The 27,873-nt window shown below is 39.5% G+C and overlaps 6 protein-coding genes across 9 annotated transcripts in view; 1 reads left to right on the top strand and 5 right to left on the bottom strand.

Annotated features, from left to right (window-relative positions):
- Positions 1–16,384, bottom strand: part of LOC131696672 (zinc finger protein OZF-like) — a 164,056-nt gene extending 147,672 nt beyond the window's left edge. The window contains exon 1 of the mRNA XM_059017724.1: positions 16,329–16,384. The gene's annotated coding sequence lies outside the window, so the exon portion shown is untranslated. The remainder of the gene's footprint in view (positions 1–16,328) is intronic.
- LOC117967216 (zinc finger protein 436-like) overlaps positions 1–27,873 on the bottom strand; it is a 151,352-nt gene that overhangs the window by 28,218 nt on the left and 95,261 nt on the right.
- The window catches only part of LOC117407669 (zinc finger protein 436-like), a 179,206-nt gene that overhangs the window by 76,364 nt on the left and 74,969 nt on the right, over positions 1–27,873 (top strand). The window lies entirely within an intron of this gene.
- Positions 95–16,373, bottom strand: LOC117967214 (zinc finger protein 502-like). 3 transcript variants are annotated; one of them, XR_009320336.1, is made up of 4 exons: positions 16,329–16,373; positions 3,722–3,792; positions 1,233–3,054; positions 95–742 (listed from the first exon to the last, which is right to left on the bottom strand). XR_009320336.1 is itself a non-coding variant. In XM_059017834.1 (3 exons), the coding sequence occupies exon 3, from the start codon at positions 3,001–3,003 to the stop codon at positions 1,927–1,929; it is 1,077 nt and encodes a 358-aa protein (XP_058873817.1). In that variant the 5' UTR covers positions 3,004–3,054; positions 3,722–3,792; positions 16,329–16,373; the 3' UTR covers positions 95–1,926. The 3 variants fall into 3 exon arrangements, 2 of the variants coding, with proteins under 2 accessions (XP_058873817.1, XP_058873818.1); XM_059017834.1 differs by having other exon boundaries at positions 95–3,054; XM_059017835.1 differs by lacking the exon at positions 16,329–16,373 and adding an exon at positions 6,658–6,711 and having other exon boundaries at positions 95–3,054.
- Positions 7,923–27,711, bottom strand: LOC131724851 (zinc finger protein 664-like). Its single transcript, XM_059017801.1, has 2 exons — positions 27,693–27,711; positions 7,923–14,453 (listed from the first exon to the last, which is right to left on the bottom strand). The coding sequence occupies exon 2, from the start codon at positions 14,396–14,398 to the stop codon at positions 13,130–13,132; it is 1,269 nt and encodes a 422-aa protein (XP_058873784.1). The 5' UTR covers positions 14,399–14,453; positions 27,693–27,711; the 3' UTR covers positions 7,923–13,129.
- On the bottom strand, positions 19,462–27,732 carry LOC131724850 (zinc finger protein 660-like). The gene is made up of 3 exons (XM_059017800.1): positions 27,693–27,732; positions 24,460–24,530; positions 19,462–23,540 (listed from the first exon to the last, which is right to left on the bottom strand). The coding sequence occupies exon 3, from the start codon at positions 23,483–23,485 to the stop codon at positions 22,199–22,201; it is 1,287 nt and encodes a 428-aa protein (XP_058873783.1). The 5' UTR covers positions 23,486–23,540; positions 24,460–24,530; positions 27,693–27,732; the 3' UTR covers positions 19,462–22,198.

Below are 27,873 nucleotides of genomic sequence, written 5' to 3'. Positions count from 1 at the left end.
TGGGTTCGAATGAAGACGCCATTCTTGTTTCAACAAGTTCAGTTCGGAAGCAGCTTCAATTGCATTTAGTTGTAATCTAGAGTTACTTCAGAACTTGTAGATGATTATTTATTTATTTGTTTATTTCTTAGCAGACGCTCTTATCCAGGACGACTGGCAATTGTTACAAGATATCACATTATTTTTACATACATTTACCCATTTATACAGTTGGCTTTTTACTGGAGCAATCTAGGTAAAGTACCTTGCTCAAGGGTACAGCAGCAGTGTCCCCCACCTGGGATTGAACCCACGACCCTCCAGTCAAGAGTCCAGAGCCCTAACAACTACTCCACACTGCATACAAACTTGATAAACTCTCTCAATGTTTAAATGGTTTAGACGTTCACATTGTTTTCAAATGCACACAATAGCATCAGTTCAGTGAAAGTCTTATCTTCTTTCAATTGTTCAGAGTAGAATCGCCTGTGTTTTTAATCTCACAAAGTGTTACTCTGTATTCAATGTTTTTACTTGCATGTAAATTTCTCTACACAAACACAGTATTTTACTCTCAAAGTCTTTGAATCGTAACACTTATTCTGGAGACGTGATCCTTGTTGGAATGCAGTTGTCTTCTTTGTAACGTAGAGTTGCAGGATGTAGCGGCGAGGAGTCTTCTTCAGGATGAAGATACGTACGATGCTTGGATGGGTCCCCATTGCAAGCGAAGGCTCAATGGTTACTTCATGGCGAGATGAGTCTGAATCCAAAAGAACGAGTTCATGCATGTTTTGATTTAAATATAGCGCCCAAAGAGTACTTTGGTGATCCAAGCACTTCTGGCTAATAGTTTTAAACAAGCAATGTGTGTCATTAACACAGGTAGAGACCCTCCTCCATGGAGAAAGAGAGATAGATAGAACAGGATTCGTAACATTTATAGAACTCAACTTCATTTTGTTCTAACAAGTTATATTGATCATAGGAGGATACAAATTTCAGTTTCATTTTCCAAACTAACTTACCTTTACAAGCATGTTAAGCACGTTATACAATAAAGTGAGAAGATTTTTTTTTTTTTAATAAAACGATTCTAAAACCAATTTAAATCAGTTATTACATGTTACGTTTCAATCTTGACTGTTTTAATAAACCCCAAAACCTGTTCAAACAAGTTAATATTATACCCTCGTAAAGGTTGGTTTTTCCAATTCACTTTTAGAGTAAGGAAATTAGGAATTTCTACTCACTTCAACGTTCCATGTTTCATGGTAACAGCTCATTTCATGGGTTGAAAGTCATGGCACCTCGTATCCACCAGGTGTCGCACTTCTTAATCCTTTATAGCTTGGGTACTCAATAGGCAGTCTCCGGTCCAAATCCGGACCGCCAAAAACTACATTGGTGTAGCTCTGTGATTGTTTGTCGGTGTGCAGATGGGAGTGAAAAAGCTGGAACCATGAATTCTGGACTTTCACTAAAATAATTGAGTAGCCCTGATTTATAGGAAGAAAATGGCAAACTGGCTTTCAGCCAGACATTCTTAATTAACAAATACGAATCAGCTATGCTTGTTTAGACCAGACTGGAAGGCCAGCACAGCAGGTAATCTAAACTCAAACCAATATAAATCTTTTCAACCCTCTGTTACTAATATCCAGTACTTTGAAGTAGATCTAAGGGGAAGACAAAGGAGGCTGTGTGGTCCAGTGGTTAAAGAAAGGGGCTTGTAACCAGGAGGTCCCCGGTTCAAATCCCACCTCAGCCACTGACTCATAGTGTGACCCTGAGGAAGTCACTTCACCTCCTTGTGCTCCGTCTTTCGGGTGAGACGTAGTTGTAAGTGACTCTGCAGCTGATGCATAGTTCACACACCCTAGTCTCTGTAAGACGGCTTGGATAAAGGCGTCTGCTAAATAAACAATAATATTAATTGACATCACATCATCTTAAGTCATTGCAGTGATGTGGATTCTCTCCTGTGTGAATTAACTGATGATGGTTTTTCAAAGTTCTTGGCTGACTGAAACTCTTCCCACAATCGTCACATATATATGGTTTCTCTCCAGTGTGGATTCGCTGGTGAAGTTTCAGGTTTTGTAAATGTCTGAAACTCTTCCCACAGTCAGCACAGACATACGGTTTCTCTCCAGTGTGAATTTGCTGGTGTTTGTTCAAATAGCGTGACTGACTGAAACTCTTCCCACAGTCAGCACAGACATATCGTTTCTCTCCAGTGTGGATTCGCTGGTGCAATTTCAAGTTGTCTATCCGGCTGAAACTCTTCCCACAGTCATTACAGTGATGTGGCTGCTCTCCTGTGTGAATTAACTGGTGTTTTTTAAGATTGGCTAACTGATTGAAACTTTTCCCACATTTACTACACGGATATGGTTTATCTCCTGTGTGAATTCGCTGGTGTGTTTTCAAACTGTGTAATAGATTGAAACTCTTCCCGCAATCAGCACAGACATACGGTTTCTCTCCAGTGTGAATTCGTTGGTGACGTTTCAGGTTTTGTAACTGTCTGAAACTCTTTCCACATTCTGTACAGGACAGAGAGCCCTGCAAGCTGTTTGTTTTAAAATGGTTACCCTCATCTTTAACATGGACAGGGTCTAGTTCAGGACTCTCCTCTTTAATATGGACTGATTCTAGTACAGTACTCTCCTCTTTAACATGGACAGGGTCTAGTTCAGGACTCTCCTCTTTAATATGGATTGATTCTAGTACAGGACTCTCCTCTTTAATATGGACTGATTCTAGTTCAGGACTCTCCTCTTTAATATGGACTGATTCTATTACATGACGCTCCTCTTTAATATGGACTGATTCTAGTACAGGACTCTCCTCTTCAATATGGACTGATTCTAGTACAGGACTCTCCTCTTTAATATGGACTGATTCTAGTGCAGGACTCTCCTCTTCAATATGGACTGATTCTAGTGCAGGACTCTCCTCTTCAATATGGACTGATTCTAGTACAGGACTCTCCTCTTTAATATGGACAGGCTCCATCATTGTCTCTTCTCTTCACTAGGATAATCCAGTTTTATCTTCTGAACACATTTCCTAAAAATAAACATAAAATACAAGCTGTTCACAAATGTGCTGTACTGAGTGAGATGAAGGAGATTTTCTATAACAAGGAGGAAGGAGCGATGGACCAAAAATCACAGAAACAAAGACAGTTCTAAACAGAGAAATATTCAAACATGTATAAAAAGCACCCACACATGTAACCACTCAAGCATAAGATCCTCAGGAATACTGCTTAGAAAATGACAGCATTTCTTTCACACAAGACAAAGTGTAGTGTTGAAAAGTTTGACAGATTTGATCATGAAGTTTCTTTTTAGTGCTGTGACAGATTTGCATGTATACTTATTGGTGCTTGTAAGCACCCACAGAACTAACCAGGCAAGAGATGCAATAAACATGAATATAAAGTGTGTAAACTTCCATTCCCATGTAAACCCCCACATTAGATTTGTTTAAACAGTTCTGCCTGTCAGCATCATGTAGAGCTCCTTGAAACTAAAGCATGAATCTGAAAGGTCTCTACATGCAATGACAGAAATAGAGATCACTCCACACCACTAGTTTGATTTTCAATTTACATAACCTAGATCAGACTTGTGTTCAGTATTAAATAAACTGATACGACCAGAAACACACAATCAAACCCAGAGCGGTGAAGCTGAATCAGGACTGAAGAGTAAAAGAATAAGAAACTCACTTCAGGGATTGTCAGCAGGATATCTGCAGCACGGCTCTGGCAGTCTTGTTTCTTCCCAGGTAAACAGGCACCTTAAAGCAATAGCAACAGTTCATTGATGTGGACTCCTCTGCCCCACATGAACACTGACTATTTCAACCCCATTAGCACTCTTCTGTAACTGCAGACCCCTGGACAGTATTATCAGTGAGAGGACAGAGAAACCCCACAGCACTAGAGCAGTGTGATTGAAGGGCTTCACAAGAAAGGGGTGAGTTAGTTTGTGTGAAATCCAAATACTATAGAAGAACTGGCATCCTGCATCAGAGCTGCAAACCATACAACTGTATACTGCTGTGATAAAGAGAGAAAGGATCGATGCTGTAAATCTCCCTCCCGATTAGAAAGGGCGCTGTGTAAGGGGGAAGGTAAGCTGCCTCCTAGATCTGCCACCTCGGTGGTAGGTGGAAACCGGAAGGTGACCATATTAGGAGGAGCGAGTAGCCGCAAGTACTCAGGACGATTCCATTGCAGTCAGCTGCGGGGCAGCCCTCTACTGGAGAAACCAGGTGACGCGCTGACTGCAGGGAGGAGTTTGCTGGGTACAAAGGGGAAGCAGCTACGTCAGTACCTCCCCTTGCGCTGAGAAACTAAAGCGACCGGCCAGAGCTGATATATGTCTTTGTTTTGTTACGTGTTTGTTTGTGTTTTCTCAGAGGAGCAGGAGGACGGGAGGGTGTAGCCACTGAGCCAGCACTAACCCCAGAGCACGCTCCTCATCGCACAGCACAGCACAGCGCACGCACCACAAACCCCCAGAGAAGAAGAGCACATTTTCGTGCACGGAGGATTGTGGTTGTGGAGTGTTTTATTGTTTACTTTTGGAGACTGAGGTGGATTATTGTTTTTCATTTGGATTATTTTTGCTTGTAGAAATAAAAGAACATTTCTTTGGGAGAAACAGTCTGGACATTATATATCTACCGCACCGCACCACTCATCCTGTAACAACTGTATAAATAGATATGAAACAAACAGTATGAACAATGTGACTAAACTGAGATATTGATACAGATAAACCATGCATGATCCTTCTCTCAATATGCTTTCCTGTTCTTTGATACAGATGTGATGCATTGAAACAGATTGGGAGTATTGGAAGACTTTATTTTAAAATATACATATTTAAATACATCTTCTTATAACTAATATATATTATTTTAGCAGGAACCAAAACAAACAGAAAAGTGCAGGAAAGCCAGATACTACACTGAAAGTTTATAAAGCTGTGTAAAAGTCAGCTGTTCAGTGGAGTGGAAGAATACTTTGAAATTATTATTATTTTTGTATTAATTGTTCACAGATGTGAGGCTTCGAAACAGACTAACAAATTACTGATTTTTAAAACCGAAAAATACAAAAATCAGGAAAAAAATAAATCAGAAAATTCAAAATAATAAGACGGATTTCATAGGGCCCTATTATTATTATTATTATTATTATTATTATTATTATTATTATTATTATTATTATTATTATTATTATTATTATTATTATTATCATCATCATCATCATCATTATCAGCAGCAGCAGCCGTGTGGAGTAGTGGTTAGGGCTCTGGACTCTTGACCGGAGGGTCGTGGGTTCAATCCCAGGTGGGGGACACTGCTGCTGTACCCTTGAGCAAGGTACTTTATCTAGATTGCTCCAGTAAAAACCCAACTGTATAAATGGGTAATTGTACGTAAAAATAATGTGATCTTGTAACCATTGTAAGTCGGCCTGGATAAGGGCGTCTGCTAAGAAATAAATAATAATAATAATAATTATTATTATTATTATTATTATTATTAACAGTATTTGCTCCAAAGGCAACAGCTGTGTCAGGAGCCCTGATTTGTAAATGTGTTTTAAAGAAATTGATTTTAAAGAATAAACAGGAAACAAAAGCAAAACAGGTCGTGAAGCTTATCTGACCAAAACAGCTTTACCAGTCTTACTGCAAACACTTGCACAAGCAAATGAGACGATTGTGTGATTTTAATGTGTCATGCTTAGTTTCTGTGTCGTGAGATGTATCGTATCGTGAAGACACAGCCGATACCCGACCCTATAGAAACACTGCTGTGTGAAAGTTAGCTAACAGTCACTTTAAAGAGCTCCTTCCCGACTTCAGTCTGCACGCATACCACAGGCACACCCCCCCACACGCTGCTGGTACACGACTCGCACAGAAAAGTCAATCGAGTCAGTGACGTCACATTTTTGCTCCGCCTGCTCTGCCTCTACACAGACCGGTGACGTCAGGCGCAGACCCTGTCTGCTTTGCAGCCGGCGAAAAAGCACCGTGACGCAGCCCGTGTGAAAGCACGTTGCTGGAGACGTCATTACGCAGCGTCACCGAGCGCTTTTAATACTGTAGCTGGGATACCTATTCAATAAAAACAGGACTTCAATTCAACCCAAATAAATCACAATAATACACAGCGCTCCCCCTCCTTTCCAGGGTCCGAGCTTCACTACAGTACAGAGCTGAGAAATAACATGAAGACTGACAGAGCAACTTAAACAAATCCACACTTCCAAATAAAAACTAGTGGGAAATGCTTTCCTAGAGCAGGACGGTCCCTTGCAGGGTTTAGAGTTGAGGGCTGGAGATGTTCCTTGTTTTTAAAAAATATTGAAATGTTTGGTCTCTGACGAGAATTTTATTTATTTATTTATTTATTTTTGGTTTGTTTGGGTTTTTGTTTTTTTTTCCAGGGGCCTCCCGCCCTCTCAATGGGCCTGTAAGTGTGTTTTATTTATACAATTATTATTTTCGTACACGGAAAAAGTACCCTCTTTCTTAAAATATTTTTTCCATGAAGCAAATAGTTTTCAGTACTAGTTATCTCATGTCAGTATCTGTACCGGTTAACAAACAGAATCATATTAATTTATATTTAAAAACTTACTCGCACATTTGCCAGCCTCCTCTCTCTCCTTCAGGTAACGATACTGTGAGGGACCGAAGCAAAAACAAACCCGCCCCCTCTCTCGCCTGCCATTGGCTGCGGGGTCCTTCTGAAAAGAAGAATCCTCCGGTGATTGGACGGGCTGGGGCTCTCTTAACCAATAGGGGATCAGTTCTGTGGCAGTTTACCGTACACTCGTGAAAACAGGAGCATTTTTGCACCAGGATACCGTTCAGTATAATAATAATAATAATAATAATAATAATAATAAAAAATAAAAATAACAATAATAATGTCTGTGGTGATGTATATGAAAACATGAGATTCATTTTGTATTTAAAACAATCACACAGATAATAGCTTTATTAATTATATCAACAAATCATAAAAGTTACCAGCTGATCAGTCAATTATAAAATGACAAGGAAACGTTGGTTCATTTATAGAATAGCCTGTTAATTTATAAAGTTACAAATGGCTAATAATAGCTTTTATAACTGTGGTCTATAATACAAACACATGAGTTAATATATTCATTTAAATCGAGCATTAACTTTCCAGATACCGTTTGGAGACTTAATCTCTCTCCCATTGAAATGAATGACAAACCTCTCCCTGCTATTCTCACGTCTTCCAGTAGATGGCGCCAGGCCTCCACTCAAGTACTGGCTGCAGGAAAACGACACAGCGCCGGAGTAACAAATCTGTGTGCAGTTTCACAGTCAACACAATTGCATGGCTGCATGTTTAATACATTGTTCCACTAGACTTCAGTTTAACAGTATTTCTGTTTGAGTCTAATCAATCGTGGGAAATCACTGAATCTACAATTGGATAAGAGCCTCTACAGAAACTACAATATTATTCCTGAGTGAATGTTTGCTACATTCTACCAGAGTTCAGCTTTCTGTGCAGAACTAGTTCATCAGAAACTAGATTGATGACTTTCCAGTTAGTTTACATTCTCCATTCTAGTTCCAGGCAGGCAGAACATTGCTTAAATTACTGGCTTTATTGTATTCTGAACTCTGTAAGAATATAGCAAACTAACACAGACACCAAGAAGAAGGGATTATATTGTAGCATCAAACTGAACAGGATTGTGGGTCTGTCTCTGTTTGTCTCTCTGTCTGTAGCTTTAATGAAACTAAACTCTTAATTTTCATTTACAAGCAAAACGTACAAACGAGATTGCAACATGTAGTAGAATTCACAAATTAAAACGTTTTTTAATGTTCTTTTTTGGGAATCTGCAAGTAGAAGGTTATTGTGATTCCAAACTCCATTGTAGAGTTCAACAAAGATATTTTATTAGATACAGTAGAGCAGCAGGGTGCTCTATTTTCCTTAAGCACAAGACAATACAATGCTTGAATTAACATAGGCTTCCCTTATGACATCACCCCTTCCTTAACCTATCAGAAAAGACAATTACATACTGATGCATATTTATCAGCCAGTCATATCACTGAGCACGTGGGTCCACCTTCCACTTATTACCTTAACTGAATGCGACATCAAAGCCTCTCTGATGTTTACTGGCAAAGTGATAAAGTCATAAAGTTAAGTAAAGGAAGGAGATTGTCAGTCTTTGAAGGTTTTAGCCCCACAATGTTATCTCTGAGAAAACACAGGGTCCCCTTTAAATTTCCATATGGTGTACTTCAAAGCTTTCTCCTTTAAGATCTGTCTTTCCTGCTTCAACATTCAATATTAAACCCCAAATTGTCTAACTAACTTAACTAACTCTAAAATCCAAATACTAACTCGATCTAAAACCCAGTTAATTTTGTAAACTATAGTTTCTCGTAGAGTGTATGTTTCTCCAACACATGTTAATAAGAGACTCATCTTTATTAAAGCTGTAATGAAAAATGAAGTATTTCATGCTGAAACACACTTTATTATAATTGTTATGCAGGATTGTATTTACGTTAATAAAGATGAGTCAGAGTTCATCGAGTCTTTGCTTAATGTAAGGCTTACGATTTAAAAAGCCCATTTAGTTGTTTCACAGAAGAAATGGCTGAACAGGAATCAATTGAATTCTTAAAGGAGTAGAAAAGATGGGGTAAAACACTGACAATCAGAAGCCCTATTTATAAAATAGATACATAGATAGGAAACTTAATGCGGTACAATTATACACACAGTGACTGAAGGGGATATAAATGCATAGGAAAGATACAGAAATATACGAAGAACAGCCTGTTTCCATTGGAGATACTTTAAAGGAATATTATAATAAAATCCAGTTATTTCATAAGTCATTTAAATAGTGACGTGTCAGTGTCTGAGTAACTGCAATATTAAAAATAACAGCTCGGAATGATTGCTGACATCATAGGAAGGCAAGGGGAGTTGAAGAAAAACTAATGCCATGATCAGAACTAATCAGAATGCAAACTACAGCTCCCAGCATGCCTCTGCACTGGCAGCAACAGGGAGGGATGATGGGAGCTGTAGTTCTTTACATAGGCAGCTGTTGGAGATGTAAAACAGAGATACAGGTATTTTAATATCAAATAGAAGAGACATTATTTGACACCTTTATCCAAGGCGACTTACAGGTATTACAGGGCAGTTCCGGGTTAAAATTCAAGCTTAATATTTAAATACAGTGTAGTTTACAGTAAGTGCAAATAATACCACTAAAATACAACATGAACTAGGATGCAACAAGTTATATCTACAATGACAAGGATAGTGCATTAGTTGAGGATCCATTAACGTGGTGTTGAGGTCAGGCGAGTCCAGTGCATAATAGGAGCGGTAGAGCCAGAGATCTACAAGTGCAGTCTGGACATCGATGATGCGGCTCCCCATGTCATACAGCCAGTGCTGAGCCCCACAGAACAACGGTTTGGTACAAAAGGGCAATTGAACGGAGGTCTGCCCCTGTAAAATATAGCTTTAATTATAAAATATGGTTTGGTGGGATTTGTTTAGATTTGTTTTTGATAACAAATGTATTGCTAGGATTGTGGATTTGTACAATTGCACCAAAATGTAAACTCAGTGAAAACCTATGCTTTATTTTTCAATGTACCTGGGAGACAGCAATCCTTCATCTTGTTCCACAAATGCAACTGGGAATATATCAGAAGGAAATATTTAACCTTGAAAGTAGTCATTTTGATTGGAATAGGGCAAGCTGCACTCTGATGCATACAGCAAACTGAAACGACAGGTAGGATAACAACTTCTGTACCCAATGTGAAAAGTATGTTATATATTCTTTTTTTATATTATTTTTAGAAAAAAAAAACATTTCGGTTTTACAGGTTTGTATGTAGCAGTTTACACGTGTTTACACAATAGTGTTTAACGGAACTGCGTCTGTGTTTACAACACAGCTCCTGGATGCAGGCACAATCAGCTGGCAGACGCGTACGCTCCTCCATAGAGTACAATGCAGTCGACATACCGGAAGTAGTGTTATATTTTCTTTTTATGTAGTATTAGAAATGATGATTTCGGTTTTATAGTTTTGTGTGTACATGTTTACACATGTACACGGGTATATGTACATACCAATTTCTTTTTAAATTGTATCTGATAGTATGTATTTCATTTTCATAACAAAGCAGTTTAAAAATGTATGGGTCAGTTATTATTATTATATGTTTATTTAGCAGAAGCCTTCATCCAAGGTGACTTACAGAGACTAGGGTGTGTGAACTATGCATCAGCTGCAGAGTCACTTACAGCTACGTCTCACCCGAAAGACGGAGCACAAGGAGGTTAAGTGACTTGCTCAGGGTCACCCAATGAGTCAGTGGCTGAGGTGGGATTTAAACCGGGGACCTTCTGGTTACAAGCCCTTTTCTTTAACCACTGGACCACACAGCCTCACAGTGACCCAGGTGGCGGTTATAGGTAGTTTGAAAATCCGGCAGTTCTAGTGTTTAGAGTCGATTTTAAAGTGCATGAAAAATCAAGTAATTAATATACCTGTGTGAAACTGCTGAAGGCAAAGACTGCCGAACAAGGCACATCAAAAGAGTACCAATTACTACAAACCGGAAACTCCACTGTAATTTTAAAGATAAAAGTGCTTTCAGAATAGCTCACGCCCCTGCACAGCATGCCCACTCTTAATCTGACTTTGAATGGATGTGTGACCTGGACGAGACAAAAGGATTACATGTGGGGAAAACTTATAGCAATTCTAAACAGGAAAAAGAGTGTATACACGCTATTGAGAGGACCCAGCATCCAGCCCAGATAACCAGAATGACAACTGCTAAATATCTGTGGGTGATCTCGGATGGTTTTACAGATAGTTCCATTACTGAGGCAGTGATATGCTACGTGAAGTATGCTGTCAACGGTGTTGTCCACACAGACTTTACTGGGGTTCGGAATGTGGGGAAGGCAGATGCAGAAACACAATCAATGTATCTGGGAATGAGCATTCATATTCATTGCATTGCTTTTTAAATACAATAATAAAAAATAAAAAAAAATCTAAGTGTTCATTTTTTAGGAAAATAAAATTTCAGCTTAATATTTTAGGGACCTCAACAGCTGTTGTTGATTCAGACTCAGGAATTTCACTCAAGGACTAGTGAGTTTAAAAAGGTACTAGTCCTTAGGACTAGTACCAGTTGTATTAGTTTCTAACCCTAATTACAGATACGTTGTTTAAACAGTAACATGATTAATGATATTAATGCTATAAAACTTATAGTTATGTACTTTATAAATGTAATGGCTTCAGAACAGTGTGTTTAATATTGAGGGATCTGTGTCGTCTGTAGACATTCACCAGAGTTCTTACAGTTTTTATATTAACCCTTTCAAGGTTGGGTCCACCCTTTCACAAAACTGCCTGGCTTGTTTATCAATTAAAAAGGTGCTGAATTGTGATCTGTGTGTACAGATAGGATTAAAAAAAAAGTCAAGTGGCCTGAAGGGAAGACTCTATGAACTTTGAACCCGGATGAGATTGTAGTTATGAGTGAAAACAGAGAGTGCTACTTTTGTAAAATGTAATTCGGTAGGTGCGTAGGCTGTAATGCAGTTAGTTTTGGAGAATGAGAGTAATTGTGAATACTCCTGTGGGGTCAAGGATCCTGAATTGAAGGATGAAGAGCTTTTGGATCATATTTTCGCTGGAGACACGGAAGGTAAGAATTCATGATTTGATGTTGTCTCTGTTTTTTTATTTATGTTCTTGCTCACATATCCCTTACGCCATGACGTATTACATTAGCAATATATTTAGGATGCATTCTCGTGTTTGTCGGTTTCCTTGCATGTTGGTTTATTTAGTTTTTTACATGTAAATTACCTGTCACATTGATCGCGTGTCGATAGTTATTTAGGCAGATGATTTACTTTATAAAACGACGTTCTGAGTCAGTCTTTTTTTATCAGCCATTTGATGTCTGCACGGGTTTGTATTTATTTGTAATTCACCATCTGAAGGGTTCATTTTTTAACCCGATTTTCTGTAGTAAATGCTTGTACAACAGACATCTCAGCTACAAGGTTGCTGCTTATTAGTCGAGTTATAATGTTTGAGCAATAGATGTTTTATTTGCAACTTATTTGCAGTACATTGTCGTTTTATTTTACTAAGAAGCAAATAACGTCACTCTTAAAAGTTGATAAGTGGATTATAAATTTGCACAGTAATATTGCAGTTTATCACCCTTCTCCCATGCTTACACTATGCATTAACTGCACTTTACTTTTTTATTTGCCTGTTGAGAATGTGGCTTTACCAGACTTTCTGATTTTACCGTGCCTGACAGTGCAGACCCCAGTGCAGGTGTTCAGAGGCAGGCTGAGCACCACAGGACACCTGCTGAGGCTGACAGCTCGTCAGTACCCAAGCCTCATCGTCTCCAAGGCAGTGATTTATTCACTATTTTTAGTTGTATTTACAATTGCGTATGTATTTTTTTAATAGTTTTTTTGTATTTATTTATTTACTATTTGATTTATTTTGTTATTTACTTATTTGACCTCAAGAGGTCAAAGCTCATTCCATTTATGGTCTTATTGTTGGATAAACTCTATTCCTCCTCAAATTTGGACTTTTCCATTAACACCACCTCTTGGTGTCGTGGCTTTCCCGTTGACAGAGTTACTTGAAGTCAAACGTATACACTTCACGGTGACGTGAATGCATAAATAGTTACTGAAAAATGTTTGTAATTTTACTTAGTTGTCATTTCTGTGCCTTTTTATATTCCAGCATGTTCTAAATTATGTAAATATATACTGGGGGAAAAGGGTCTGCAAGCCCTAAGCTTTTAAATGATATGTGATCTGATACAATTTGAATGACTTATGACACAAAAACACACAGCTTGTAAAGGGTTGAGCTGCTGTTTAAAAAGACTGGAATTTCTGAGTGCGGGTGAATGAACACACACTCACATTCTGCTTAAACTTTCACAACCTGCATTCGTGTCTTTTAAGAGAACTGGAAGCAGTAAAAAGACTTTCCACATTGAAATCAGTGATAAGGTTTCTCTCCTGTGTGAGTTCTCTGGTGTATTTTCAATTTGTCTACCCGACTGAAACTCTTCCCACAGTCAGCACAGACATGAGGTTTCTCTCCAGTGTGGATTCGCTGGTGCATTTTCAATTTGTCTATTCGACTGAATCTCTTCCCACAGTCATTACAGTGATGCGGCTTCTCTCCTGTGTGGATTAGCTGGTGAAGTTTCAGCTTTTGTAAATTTCTGAAGCTCTTCCCACAGTCCACACAGCCATATGGTGTCTCTCCTGTGTGGATTCGCTGGTGAAGTTTCATGTTTTGTAAATGTCTGAAACTCTTCCCACAGTCAGCACAGACATACGGTTTCTCTCCTGTGTGGATTTTCTGGTGCAATTTTAAGATGCTTATCCGGCTGAAACTCTTCCCGCACTCAAAACAGTGATGTGGCTTCTCTCCTGTGTGAATTTGCTGGTGTCTTTTCAAAGTGCCAGACTGACTGAAACTCTTCCCACAGTCAGCACAGACATGAGGTTTCTCTCCTGTATGAATTCGCTGGTGCATTTTCAATTTGTTTATCGAACTGAAACTCTTCCCACATTTACTACACAGATACGGTTTCTCTCCTGTGTGAATTCGCTGGTGTATTTTCAAATGGCTTGACTTACTGAAACTCTTCCCACAGTCAGCACAGACATGTCGTTTCTCTCCTGTGTGGATTCGCTGGTGACGTTTCAGGTTTTGTGACTGACTGAAACTCTTTCCACATTCTGTACAGGACAGAGAGTCCTGCAAGCTGCTTGTTTTAAAATGGTTACCCTCCTCTTTAACATGGACAGGGTCTAGTTCAGGAAGCTCCTCTTTAATGTGGACAGGCTCCATCTCTGAATCCTGCCTTTCACAAGGATAACCCAGCTGTACCTTCAGAACTCGCAGGTGGTGTTTCACGGTGCTGTGGTGTCTGAAATCCGCCCCACATTCATGACAGTTATATGGAGTCTTTCCAGTGCCTGTTTGCTGCTGTCCGTTCAGGATTCCTGACTCCCTGAAAGTCTTCACACATCCAGCACAGCGATGCAGAGTCTTTCCAGGAGATGTTTCAAGGTTTCCTTCAGGATTAAAACTCTCCCCACATCCAGGACAGGGAAGAGAGCCCTGAAAGCTGCTTAAGGGTTTAGAATTGAGAATAACCCTTTTAATATGGACTGGTTCTAGTACAGGACTCTCCACTTTAATATGGACTGATTCTAGTACAGGACTCTCCTCTTTAACATGGACAGGCTCCATCGTTGAATCTTCTCTTTCAGAAGGATAATCCAGTTTTGTCTTCTGAACAAATTTCCTAAAAAAAAACAAAAAAAAAACATATTACAATCTCTTAATCCCTTTCTTAGATTCTATGAACTTGCATAATCAACTCCAGACTCCATTCATTACCATGTTCACAAATGTGCTGCACTGAGTGAGATGAAGGAGATTTTCTATAACAAGGAGGAAGGAGAGATGGACCAAAATCACAGAAACAAAGACAGTTCTAACAAGAGAAATATTCAAACATGTATAAAAAGCACCCACACATGTAACCACTCAAGCATAAGATCCTCAGAAATACTGCTTAGAAAATGACAGTATTTCTTTCACAAAAGACAAAGGTTATTGTTGAAAAGGTTGAGAGATTTTATAATGAACTTTATTCTTAGTACTATGAAAGATTTGCATGTATACTTATTGGTGCTTGTAAGCACCCACAGAACTAACCAGGCAAGAGATGCAATAAACATGAATATAAAGTGTGTAAACTTCCATTCCCATGTAAACCCCCACATTAGATTTGTTTAAACAGTTCTGCCTGTCAGCATCATGTAGAGCTCCTTGAAACTAAAGCATGAATCTGAAAGGACTGTACAAAGGCAACAACTGTGTCTGGAGCCCTGATTTGTAAATTGTGTTTTAAAGAATAAGAAAAAAAAAGCAAAACAGGTTGTGAAGCCTATTTGACTAAACGTGCTTTACCAGTGTTAGTGCAAACACTTGCACAAGCAAATGAGACAATTGTGTGATTTTAAGCATCAGATGCATTTAACTCTATTCATGAATGTTTTCTGCACAAACTTAGTTTAAACTGTTAAATTAACCTGTATGGTTTTTTTTTGCCAGTTCCGTTGCCCAGGTGAGGTCAACAACACACACATGAAATAAACATGCAGGCAGCTTTTCACAAAATGCAAACAAACTAAACATTCCAGTAAAACACCGCTGTGTGAAAGTTAGCTAACAGTCACTTTAATGAGCTCCTTCCCGACTTCAGTCTGCACGCATACCACAGGCACACACCCACACACGCTGCTGGTACACGATCACACAGACAACAGCATGAGAAAACAACATGCGATTTGAGAATATTTTCATGCACTGTATAACCCTTAACCTGTGAAAGCACGTTGGTGATGACGTCATTACGCAGCGTCACCGAGCGCTTTTAAGCGGTACTGTAGCTGGGATACCTATTCAATAAAAACAGGACCAATTCAACCCAAATAAATCACAATAATACCCTCCTTTCCAGGGTCCAAGCTTCACTGCAGTACAGAGCTGAGAAATAACATGAAGACTGACAGAGCAACTTATTCAACAAATCCAAAACTAGTGGGAAATGCTTTCCTAGAGCAGGACTGAGGCGTGCACTGACAGTGCGAGTCATAAACACACAGGCAGCGTTTCTCTCTGTATGTTTCTAATGCATGGCTGGTATTTGCACAGCGCGTACATTAGCCTCGCACAGAAGCGCATCGGTTCAGTGTTCAGGACTGTCGAGTCTGCAGCGGAGCGGAGCGCAGCCTCACACCGGAAACAACAAGGACGGCTTGTTTGTTTACGTGGGGGCGGCGCGCGCGAACGCAAACGCTCCCGCGCGGCGCGGAGGGCTCGAGCGGTTACGCGTTTTTAAAAATGTTTAAATGTTTGATATTAATTGACCGGAATTGTCTTTTTTTTTGTTAGTTTTGTTTGTTTGTTTGTTTGCCAGGGCCGCGGAGATGTCCCCGTCCTTTCGGTAGGCCTGTGTGTACAATTATTGTTTTTGACCCCGGAAAAAAAAGTACCCTCTTTCTTAAAATATTATTACATGAAACAAATTATTTTTAGTACAACTAATACATTGTAAGTGTCGGTACCGGTTAAAAAATGGAATACAATGAATTTATATTTAAAAACTTACTCGTTAATTCAGCCTCTCCAGCCTCCTCTCTCTCCTTCAGGGAAAAATATCGTGAGAGACCGAAGCGAAAACAAACCCGCCCCCTCTCTCGCCTGCCATTGGCTGCGGGGCCATTCTGAACCGAGGAGTCCTCCGGTGATTGGACGCGCTGGGGCTCAATTCTCCGTGACAATGTGGAGATGGTGGTAAGGTGGTACGGCTGAATTATAATTTTAAGATAGTTTTGGTTTGTTTAATTTATCAATTCCTGCTTTGAAACTTCATGTTGTATTTTATTTTTTTTTGTATAATGTATTACATTTGTATTCAAACATAAACTAAACACAAACCAAAACGAACTAAAATTGTAATCCAGACCGTACCACCTTAAATAAGTCATGACAGTAAACGAGTCATGACATTTTCCCAGCATGTAAACTGGCCCAATGACCAGAGTTCTCTTAATTGAACAAGTTATTTGCTTAATTGATCAAATCACTTCCATGTGTTCCCAGTCTTTAGAAATTATCGATTTAAGGTGACTTGATAGGATAGGAACTCTCCAGGACCATGTTTGGGCAGAGTATCACATTATAAGGTATCATATACGATATCGTATTACAGAATATCACTTTACAGATAAGAACAGTTATAAAGTACAATAAAATCAGTAACAGAGAAGTCAGATCAAACTAGCAAACTAGCAAACTAAAGAATACAGTAAATAATTACATTTAAGAGCGATTTCGACTAACGTATAGTAAAAAATAATTGCGTATAGGAGTAAAGTCCGGTAAGAGCACATAGTGAGTACGATAAACGGATAAGAATGACTTCCAATAAGAGCAATTAGAAACAACGTGAATACGGATACCTATAAGAGTAAAATCACAGAAGATACAGGAAATAGTTATAATTAAGAGCAGTAGTAGAATACGGCATACAAACACATGAGTTAATACACTAATTTAAATTCGAGTATTAACTTCTCAGATATCGTTTGGAGATTTAATAATCTCTCTCCCATTGAAATGAATGACAAACCTCTCCCTGCTGTTCTCACGTCTCCCAGTAGATGGCGCCAGGCCTCCACGCAAGTACTGGCTGCAGGAAAACGACACAGCGCCGGTGTAACAAATCTGTGTGCAGTTTCACAGTCAATACGATTGCATGGGTGCGTGTTTAATACATTGTTCCACTAGACTTCAGTTTAACAGTATTTTTCTTTCAGTCTAATCAATCGTGGGAAACCACTGAATCCACAATTGGATAAGAGCTTCTACAGAAACTACAATATTATTCCTGAGTGAATGTTTGCTACATTCTACCAGAGTTCAGCTTTCTGTGCAGAACTAGTTCATCAGAAACTAGATTGATGACTTTCCAGTTAGTTTACATTCCCCATTCTAGTTCCAGGCAGGCAGGACATTGCTTAAATTACTGGCTTTATTGTATTCTAAACTCTGGAAGAATGTAGTAAACTAACACAGACACCAAGAAGAGGGGACTATATTGCAGAGCAGCAGTGTGGAGTAGTGGTTAGGGCTCTGGACTCTTGACTGGAGGGTCGTGGGTTCAATCCCAGGTGGGGGACACTGCTGCTGTACCCTTGAGCAAGGTACTTTACCTAGATTGCTCCAGTAAAAACCCAACTGTATAAATGGGTAATTGTATGTAAAATTAATGTGATATCTTGTAACAATTGTAAGTCGCCCAGAGCCCTAACCACTACTCCACACTGCTACTCCTAGATGTTGCATCTTAAAATATTGTACATGTTATGTATATAGAGTCCCCCCCACCACCACCTGACAGACAAAACAGGTACCAGATCAGATCTGGTTCGATCAGGCACACATTAACCCCGGATTGTACCATTCGTTGTTAGACCATGGGGGTGTAACACTAAGGGAATCATAATGAATTCAAATGACTTGCTGTCCCATTTGGAGATCTCTGTAATTCATTTGAAGATATCTCAAAAATAACCTCCTCTGCATTTAGAGATTCCTCTCATTTTGAGATTTCTTGAAATGACTTCCTGTTCATTCTCTAAATGAACAGGAAGTCACCCAGGTGAAAGTTCAGTGGGGAGGCTGAGTTGGGTACCTTTGAAGCAGAGCCGCTCATTGGAGGGCAAAGTGTTTTGAACCCTCCCTCTTGCCTCAAAAGTTTCTTTCCCTCACTCATAGGGGATGTAGAAGTCAGTTAGAAACAGCTTTCTCTTCCCCCTCAGTGAGAGAGAGCTGGAGATCTTTGCTGAATGAGGGAGACTTGGCAGGTCTGTGTAAATAATGTTGTCAATGTGTAATATGAAATTGCAATTTGTACAAAAACAAAGCAGATTTTATATTTTAATGTTTCACAAACCCCTAATGCAATCAAAAAACACTTTTGCAGACAGCACACCAGAATCATGTGCATGTGTTGCCCACCTATATGATTTAGCAACCGTGTTTTAGTGCCCACCCAGCAAGTCAGTCAAAACCAGGTTGAAACTGTGCGCAAAATACATTGTCGATTATAAATACTGCTGAAAATATCAGGGAAGCAGGAGAGAGAGAGAGAGAGAGAGAGAGAGAGAGAGAGAGAGAGAGAGAGAGAGAGAGAGAGAGAGAGAGAGAGAGAGAGAGAGAGAGAGAGAGAGAGAGGAGAGAGAGAGAGAGAGAGAGATTGAAAATATTGCATTGCTCACTGGTGGCTGAAGCATTAGCTACTGGCTACCCCACGACCCCTGCTGAACAGAGGTATAACCGTAACTTTTAAATGTGCTCATCCTGGCTTCTTGTGTTTTGCATAACATCGCTTTTTCGTAATGGATGTTGAACTTAGAGGAAAGATTACAGGGTTTGAGGGAAGCAGATGCTGAACACGAAGCCCCAGTTAAGAGGTTGCAGATGCTGCAAGTGCCAGGCAGGCCAGACAAAGCCTCATAGATTACTTCGTATTTTATTTTGTAGCCTTGCTTGAGGGGCTTGGTCATCATCCTCACTTGGGCTGCTGGACATTTTTAATTTATTTAACCTTTTTTGTCTCCTTCCTTTTTTATTTATTTTTGGTTTCAAAGTGCCCTCCGTTCGCTATCGCTCTTATCTTGTTTGATTTATTCACAGCAGAATTGTTTGTGTACTGATGCACAAAAGAAATGCAACTCTCAGGTCTAATGGATTTAATCAAATATTTTAAACATAGATATCAAACAAATTCACTAAAAAATACAGATCAAAGAATCATAAGTTTTCCGTATGAAACGTGACACACTGTCAAAATAAAAACTTTACAGTTAGTATCGTGTATGACCTCCCTGAGCATTAACATAATCGTGGCAGCGTTGACGCACAGACCTGATCAGCCTCTGGATAGACTGCTGTGGGATGTTCCGCCACTCTTCCTTTGAAGGTTGGCTAGTTGCAGTTGTCTCCTGTGGATGGCGCTGGCGATTTGGTCCCACAGATGTACTATTGGACAGGAGAAAAAGCTGGCCATGGCAAGACCTTGACATTGTTTTCTTGAAGTCGTGCAATTGTAATCCTAGCACTGTGTGGCCTTGCATTGTCCTGCTGGAAAATCAACACTTCCGGATATCCTTGCAAGAACAGAAAAACTGTTGCCTCAAGGACTTGGTCAATGTATCGCTGAGGAGTAAGGTTGCCCTCAATCTGCACCAAAGGCGTTCTTGTGTTAAAGGAGATTCCTCCCTACATTATCACACTTCCACCGCTCCACTGGTTGGCTTGAACAACGCAACAGTCGGCATAACGGTCCTGGGCTGGTGTGGTGACCTCTGCCTTCCAGGACGTGGCCTGTCCCTCACAGAGCCGGTTTCCTGGTTTCTCTGGACTAGTCTGCTGATTGTTGAAGCAGAACACCTCATTCTCCGGGCAACTTCTCTCACAGATGCCTTCAATCATGCCGATAGCAACCAGGCGATCTTCATTACTTAAGCAGAGCATGGTTGCATCTTTTGCTGTTCTTGAGTTAATTAAAATCATGTATTTTCAAATGGCTATTTATACAGATTCTTAATCAACTCAGTTTGGCAATTTTAACTCAACTCAAATAACAAACACTGAGCACCTGTCATTTTTATGACATCATGACTTGAGCTCAGTATTTTGTTATCCCAAGGAACAATACAACTCGAACAATCAACAAACCTATCTGCTCCCAATTTAAAATGTAACTAACATTATGTATGTGCCCAATGAGCTATTGATGTAAAGCCTAGACTGTTGCTTTTTCATTGTGCATCAGTGTACTTTTAATTTCAGCAAAGTGTTACGCTGTATTCAATGTTTTTGCTTCTGGTTTGCATGTAGATCTTTCTACACATAGTATTTTATTTGAATCTCAAAGTCTTTGAATCGTAACACTTATTCTGGAGACGTGGTCCTTGTTGGAATGCAGTTGTCTTCTTTGTAACATGTAGAGTTGCAGGATGTAGCGGCGAGGAGTCTTCTTCAGGATGAAGATACGTACGATGCTTGAATGGGTCCCCATTGCAAGCGAAGGCTCAATGCTTACTTCATGACGAGATGAGTCTGAATCCAAGAGAACGAGTTCATGCGTGTTTTGATTTAAATATAGCGCCCAAAGAGGAGTTTACTTTGGTGATCCAATCACTTGTAATCCCTGACCCAAATCAGCCTTTTCATTGGCTTACAAAGTTTGAATGACGCTTCCTTTTACACAAGCAATGTGTGTCATTAACACAGGGAGCGACCCTCCTCCATGGAGAGAGAGAGAGAGAGAGAGAGAGAGAGAGAGAGAGAGAGAGAGAGAGAGAGAGAGAGAGAGAGAGAACAGGATTCAAAACATGTATAGAACAAAACTTCATTTTGTGCTAGCTAGTTATATTGATCACAGAAGGATAAACATGTCAGTTTCATTCTCCGAACTAAATTACCGTTACAAGCATATTAAACACGTTATAGAATAATTAAAGTGAAATAATGTAAGAATGATTCGCACTTCGAACTTCATTAAAACACAATAAACATTTCAATTTGATTTGGTAAACATACTGAAACAACTCTTAAACTTGCGTCCGGCAGATTTGTTATTAAAATGATTCTAAAACCAACTTAAATCAGTTAAATTTTTACTTATTTGTTACATTTCAAACTGATAGTTTTAGTAAATCTAAAACCCTGAGCTTGCTATACAAGTTAATATTACACCCTTGTAAAGGTTTGTTTTTGTATTCACTTTCAAAATAAGGAAATTAGTAATTTCTATTCACTTAAACGTTCCATGTTTCATGGTAACAATTCAAGTCATGGGAGAAAGTCATGGCACCTCGTAACCACCAGGTGTCGCACATCTTAACCTTTCATACAAAGAAAATGATATATTGGCTTTCACACAGACATTCTTAATTAACAGATAAGACCACACTGGCAGGCAATCTAAACTAAAACCAATTTAAATCTTTACGACTCTCTGTTATTAATATCCAGTCCTTTGAAGCAGATCTTGAATGTTATGGGAGAAGGGTGGGGGAAGACACACTTAATTATCATCACAGCATCTTAAGCCTCATAGTTTCAGATTTGAAATGTCATTTTACAAAGTACATTCAATTACAACTATGAATTTCTCCCACACCGTATACGTTGAATATACAGACTTCTCAGGGGTTGGAGGCACTCGGCTTCACCTCGTATCACACAACGCTCCGAGACGTCTGTATATTCGATGTATACAGACACCCTGTTGGGCCTTATTGCATACCAGGAATGTACTTTATAATGTGATGGCTTTAGAACAGTGTGTTTACTATTGGTGGATTTGTGTCATCTGTAGACATTAACCAGAGTTCTCACAGTTTTTATATTAAGCTGCTGTTTAAAAAGACTGGCAGTGCAGGTATAATCACACTCACATTCTGCCTAAACTTTGCATTTGTGTCTTTTAAGAGAACTGGAAGCAGTAAAATATTTCCCACAGTGACAGCAGTGATAAGGTTTCTCTCCTGTGTGACTTTGCTGATGCATTTTCAAGCTGTATAACCATCTGAAACTCTTCCCACAGTCAGCACAGACATAAGGTTTCTCTCCAGTGTGGATTCGCTGGTGCAATTTCAAGTTGCCTGACTCTGTGAAACTCTTCCCACAGTCATTACAGTGATGTGGCTTCTCTCCTGTGTGAATTAACTGGTGTTTTTTAAGACGTGCTAACCGGTTGAAGCTTTTCTCACATTTACTACATGGATGCGGTTTATCTCCTGTGTGGATTTGCTGGTGATGTTTCAGGTTTTGTAAATCTCTGAAATTCTTCCCACAGTCAGCACAGACATGTTGTTTCTCTCCAGTGTGAATTCGCTGATGTTTTTTCAAATAGCCTGACTGACTGAAACTCTTCCCACAGTCATAACAGACATATGGTTTCTCTCCTGTGTGGATTTGCTGGTGAAATTTCAGGTTTTGTGACCATCTGAAACTCTTCCCACAGTCTGAGCAGACATGTCGTTTCTCTCCAGTGTGGATTCGCTGGTGAAGTTTCAGGCTTTTTGACTGACTGAAACTCTTTCCACATTCATTACAAGTATGTGGTTTCTCTCCAGTGTGGATTCGCTGGTGTATTTTCAAGACACCTGACTCACTGAAACTCTTCCCACAGTCAGCACAGACATACGGTTTCTCTCCAGTGTGGATTCGCTGGTGACGTCTCAGGTTTTGTAACCGACTGAAACTCTTTCCACATTCTGTACAGGACAGAGAGCCCTGCAAGCTGCTTGTTTTAAAATGGTTACCCTCCTCATTGACATGAAAATGGTCTACTTCAGGAAGCTCCTCTTGAATAAGAACTGATTCCACTACAGGACTCTCCTGTTTAATATGGACTGATTCTGGTACAGGACTCTCCTCTTTAATATGGACTGATTCTAATACAGGATGCTCCTCTTTAATATGGACTGATTCTAGTACAGGACTCTCCTCTTTAATATGGACTGATTCTAGTTCAGGACACTCCTGTTTAATATGGACTGATTCTAGTACAGGACACTCCTGTTTAATATGGACTGATTCTAGTACAGGACTCTCCTCTTTAATATGGACTGATTCTAGTACAGGACTCTCCTCTTTAATATGGACTGATTCTAGTACAGGGCTCTCCTCTTTAATATGGACTGATTCTAGTACAAGACTCTCCTCTTTAACATGGACAGGCTCCATCGTTGAATCTTCTCTTTCACAAGGATAATCCAGTTTTGTCTTCTGAATAAATTGTCTAAAAAACAGAAAATACAATCTGTTATAATCCCTTCTTAGATTCTATGAACTTGCCTTTCCAGCTCCAGACTCCATTCATTACCATGTTCCCAAATGTGCTGCACTGAGTGAGATGAAGGAGATTTTCTATAACAAGGAGGATAGAGAGATGGACCAAAATCACAGAAACAAATACAGTTCTAAACAGAGAAATATTAAAATATGTATAAAAAGCTCCCACACATGTAACCACTCAAGCATAAGATCCTCAGGAATACTTCTTAGAAAATGACAGCATTTCTTTCACACAAGACAAAGGTTATTGTTGAAAAGGTTGACAGATTTTATAATGAATTTTCTGTTTAGTGCTGTGAAAGATTTGCATGTATACTTATTGGTGCTTGTAAGCACCCACAGAACTAACCAGGCAAGAGATGCAATAAACATGAATATATACTTTGTAAATCCCCACATAAGATTTGTTTAACACTAGAACCGCTGCAGTTATACTTATACCTAAAACTGCCACTGGCAGTCATTATTATTATTATTAATTAGCAGACGCCCTTATCCAGGGTGACTTACAATTGTTACAAGATATCACATTATTTTTACATTCAATTACCCATTTATACAGTTGGGCTTTTACTGGAGCAATCTAGGTAAAGTACCTTGCTCAAGGGTACAGCAGCAGTGTCCCCCACCTGGGATTGAACCCACAACTCTCCGGTCAAGAGTCCAGAGCCCTAACCACTACTCCACACTGCTGCCCATTAGGACAGTTACATTTTAAAACATCAATATTAAAATGAAAGAAATTCTCCGATACAACTCAGAAGTTTTATTCAAGCACATCATATCAAACATCTGCACAGCTGAAACACTGTATTTAAAATAATTAAAATTAGGACTGAAGAGTAAAAGAATAAGAAACTTACTTCAGGTATTGTCAGCAGGATATCTGCAGCACGGCTCTGGCAGTCTTGTTTCTTCCCAGGTAAACAGGCACCTTAAAGCAACAGCAACAGTTCATTGATGTGGACTCCTCTGCACCACATGAACACTGACTATTTCAACCCCATTAGCACTCTTCTGTAACTGCAGACCCCTGGACAGTATTATCTGTGATAGGACAGAGAAACCCCACAGCACTAGAGCAGTGTGATTGAAGGGCTTCACAAGAAAGGGGTGAGTTAGTTTGTGTGAAATCCAAATACTATAGAAGAACTGGCATCTTGCATCAGAGTTGCAAACCATAAAAAACTCTACATGTCCAGCATGTTTGTTTGTTTTTTAAATAGTGGTAAATAGATAGATTTCCACTGCAGGTAGAAATCAAAACAGTGCTAAGTTAGTTTTAAAGTATGTGGCATTTACAAGGTAGTGTGGATTAAAATGGTGCATTGTGGCACACTCTTGCATGTGCTAGACTAGTAGTGGTCTACTCCATCAGTGCAATGAAGGAGTATTATTTCAGCACTGCTCACAGCAACAAGATCAACAAGAAGAAAAATTTACTTTGAGAGCATCAGGGCCCCTGCAAGACAAGACTGGCTGAAAATGTGTGTGGAATTGGTGACTGCACCTTTAAATTGCGTACAGTTGTAATATGGGCAAAAATACTTGCGCGAATGTACATTTTAAATTAGGCGCACATGTGCGACTAGAAATTCCTGAAGGTTGACTAAACAGAAACGTGATTTTTTTTTCATCTGGAGAAAAAAAAAAAAAAAAAAGGTATCTTAATTTATTTGAAACCATTGTCTCTTGTAGTGGATTGAGATGAACTATGAAGGAGATACTAGAAACTCAGAAAGGTGATACAATCATGATGCAATTAAAGAGGGTGTGATCTCTAAGCTGCTTCTTTTCAGTAAAATTGTCAGGAGGCTGTGTGGTCCAGTGGTTAAAGCAAAGGGCTTGTAACCAGGAGGTCCCCGGTTCAAATCCCACCTCAGCCACTGACTCATTGTGTGACCCTGAGCAAGTCACTTAACCTCCTTGTGCTCCGTCTTTCGGGTGAGACGTAGTTGTAAGTGACTCTGCAGCTGATGCATAGCTCACACACCCTAGTCTCTGTAAGTCGCCTTGGATAAAGGAGTCTGCTAAATAAACAAATAATAATAATATTTAAAAGGGTATTTAGTGTGACTAACTACAGTTAAATGATAGAAATCAAAGAATTTAAACAGATTTTATTAAATGATACTTGCATCTCTATTTTTATAACATCACACCTTTTTAGGATAACAAACAAAACTCCCTCTCTACAGCAGCTACTTAATGCTTGTTATTTAAGATTGAACTTAAGTGTTATATTACAGTACATGACTGAGTGATAACTGCAGAGGGTACGATACTTCTTAATTTTTTTGAGCTTCCTTGTTTATAGTTAATTGGTTATAATTGATCAGTCATTTTATCAGGCTTATATTAATAGGCTTGTATTAATAAATGTATTGTGTCTATACATTTTAGAAGTATGTATTGCCTGGCACTGATTTTGTCTAATGTTTCACAGGTCTACTCCACCTGGCTGCACAAAGGAGTACCTGCACTTTTTTGTTTAGAATTTAACCCCTGATGCAATAATCCTTACACTATCAGTGCACTAGAGTCGCTATTTTGAAAAGAGCTTTGAAACAGACTTTAAAGTTCTACGTGTAAAAAGTTGTCAGGATGTTAACAATGAAAAGAGAAACGGCAGGCAAGTTATTTAGACAGTTGTAGCAACACGTGGGGACGTGTAACGCTGTATTTTTCAGAACCCGCTACTTACTCTTTAAGGGTGTTTTTGTCAAGCCCGTTTTCAGGTTATTCATCTTGATCCATTTATAAAGGAGGGCGACTGTGAAATTCAACCTGCGTCAGACGGATTATAAAATCCACTGTGGACTCATGAGAAGTCATGCTGTGTGTAAAACATGTGAGGATCGAATCAAGTATTCAGGGAATACAACCAACCAATCTGAGTGTCCATTTGAAATGACATCATCATAAATCGACAGCACAACATCGCCATCACAGTTACAGATGGCATCAGATTGGTCAGCACATGAAGGTAGGATAACTCCATATGCACAGCCTGCGCGAGAAACACAAAATCATTCAGAAGAGGAGCACGTGAGTGCGCTAGCAAAGGGTTACCTGTGCATCCCAGAGAGCAGACTCTGCTGACAGAGTGTTCTCCACTGCTGGAGATGTGGGGACAGCACAGAGAAGCGCACTCAAACCAGGACATGGAGACCGCTTAGTGTTCCTCAAGAAAAGAACTCCAAATATAGAAGAACTCTTTTTTTTTTTTTTTTAAGAAACTATATTTCATTTTTGTTTCTTCTTTGTCAGATTCAGAACTTTTGAAAAACTTTTGTTGCCAAGAACTTTTTTATTTTCGTTGCATTATTCACAGTATTTGCAAATGCGAGAAATGTGGAATCGGTTTTTTCAGGGTTAGGCACCATTGATGCCTGTAACAAAAACAATGCTGCCTCTCCCTTTAAAAGCAGGGGTCAATATTTATGAATATAACTATAGCTGGAACCATTAACTCTGATTCTGAGCCCGCCCCATAGTGCACCACAATAAGGAGCTTAACACTGAGCTCTGAACTACAGGGGGGGATCAGCTAGTCCACAGTTTTGTTCCCCATCGTTTCTCGTTGCAATTGGCACTAAATTAGTACGCAGCTAGGGATGATCCACTAGTACCGTGTCAGCTAGTCCACAACTTCGTACTAAATCTGCAAGCTCGTTCCAATTGACCCCGTGTGATCTGAGAATATTTTTCAAGCACCCATAACCCTTAACCCGTGAAAGCACGTTGATGATGACGTCATCACGCAGCTTCACCGCGCGGTCCCGTGCGGGGCTGAGGCCTGGAGCTGGTAATTGTTTTTTTAAAAAAAATATTGAAATGTTCGGTATTAAAATTGACCAGATTTTTTTTTGTTAGTTTGTTATTTTTTAGCCGCGTAAATGTTCCCGGCCTGCCCGCCGTCTTGGTGGGCCTGTGCGTGTGTATATACAATTATTATTATTATTTTTATTTTTAAAAAAGGACTCTCTTTCTTAAAATAGGATTACGTGAAACAAATAGTTCTCAGTACAACTAATCAAATGTGTCTGTACCGGTTAACAAATGGAATAAAATGCATTTATATTTAAAATCTTACTCGTTAATTCAGCCTCTCCAGCCTCCTCTCTCTCCTTCAGGGAAAAATATTGTGAGAGACCGAAGCGAAAACAAACCCGCCCCCTCTCTCGCCTGCCATTGGCTGCGGGGTCATTCTGAACAGAGGAGTCCTCCGGTGATTGGACGCGCTGGGGCTCAATTCCCAGTGCGATGGGGGATGG

This window comes from Acipenser ruthenus, chromosome 57 (assembly GCF_902713425.1).
Source record: "Acipenser ruthenus chromosome 57, fAciRut3.2 maternal haplotype, whole genome shotgun sequence".
Classification (NCBI taxonomy): Eukaryota; Metazoa; Chordata; class Actinopteri; order Acipenseriformes; family Acipenseridae; genus Acipenser; species Acipenser ruthenus.
This window is presented reverse-complemented; position numbering and strand designations above follow the sequence as displayed.

Coding starts and splice junctions, on each gene's coding strand:
- LOC117967214 (XM_059017834.1), bottom strand. CDS start 3,003: ATGATGGAGCCTGTCCATATTAAAGAGGAGAGTCCTGTACTAGAATCA.
- LOC131724850 (XM_059017800.1), bottom strand. CDS start 23,485: ATGGAGCCTGTCCATGTTAAAGAGGAGAGTCTTGTACTAGAATCAGTC.
- LOC131724851 (XM_059017801.1), bottom strand. CDS start 14,398: ATGGAGCCTGTCCATGTTAAAGAGGAGAGTCCTGTACTAGAATCAGTC.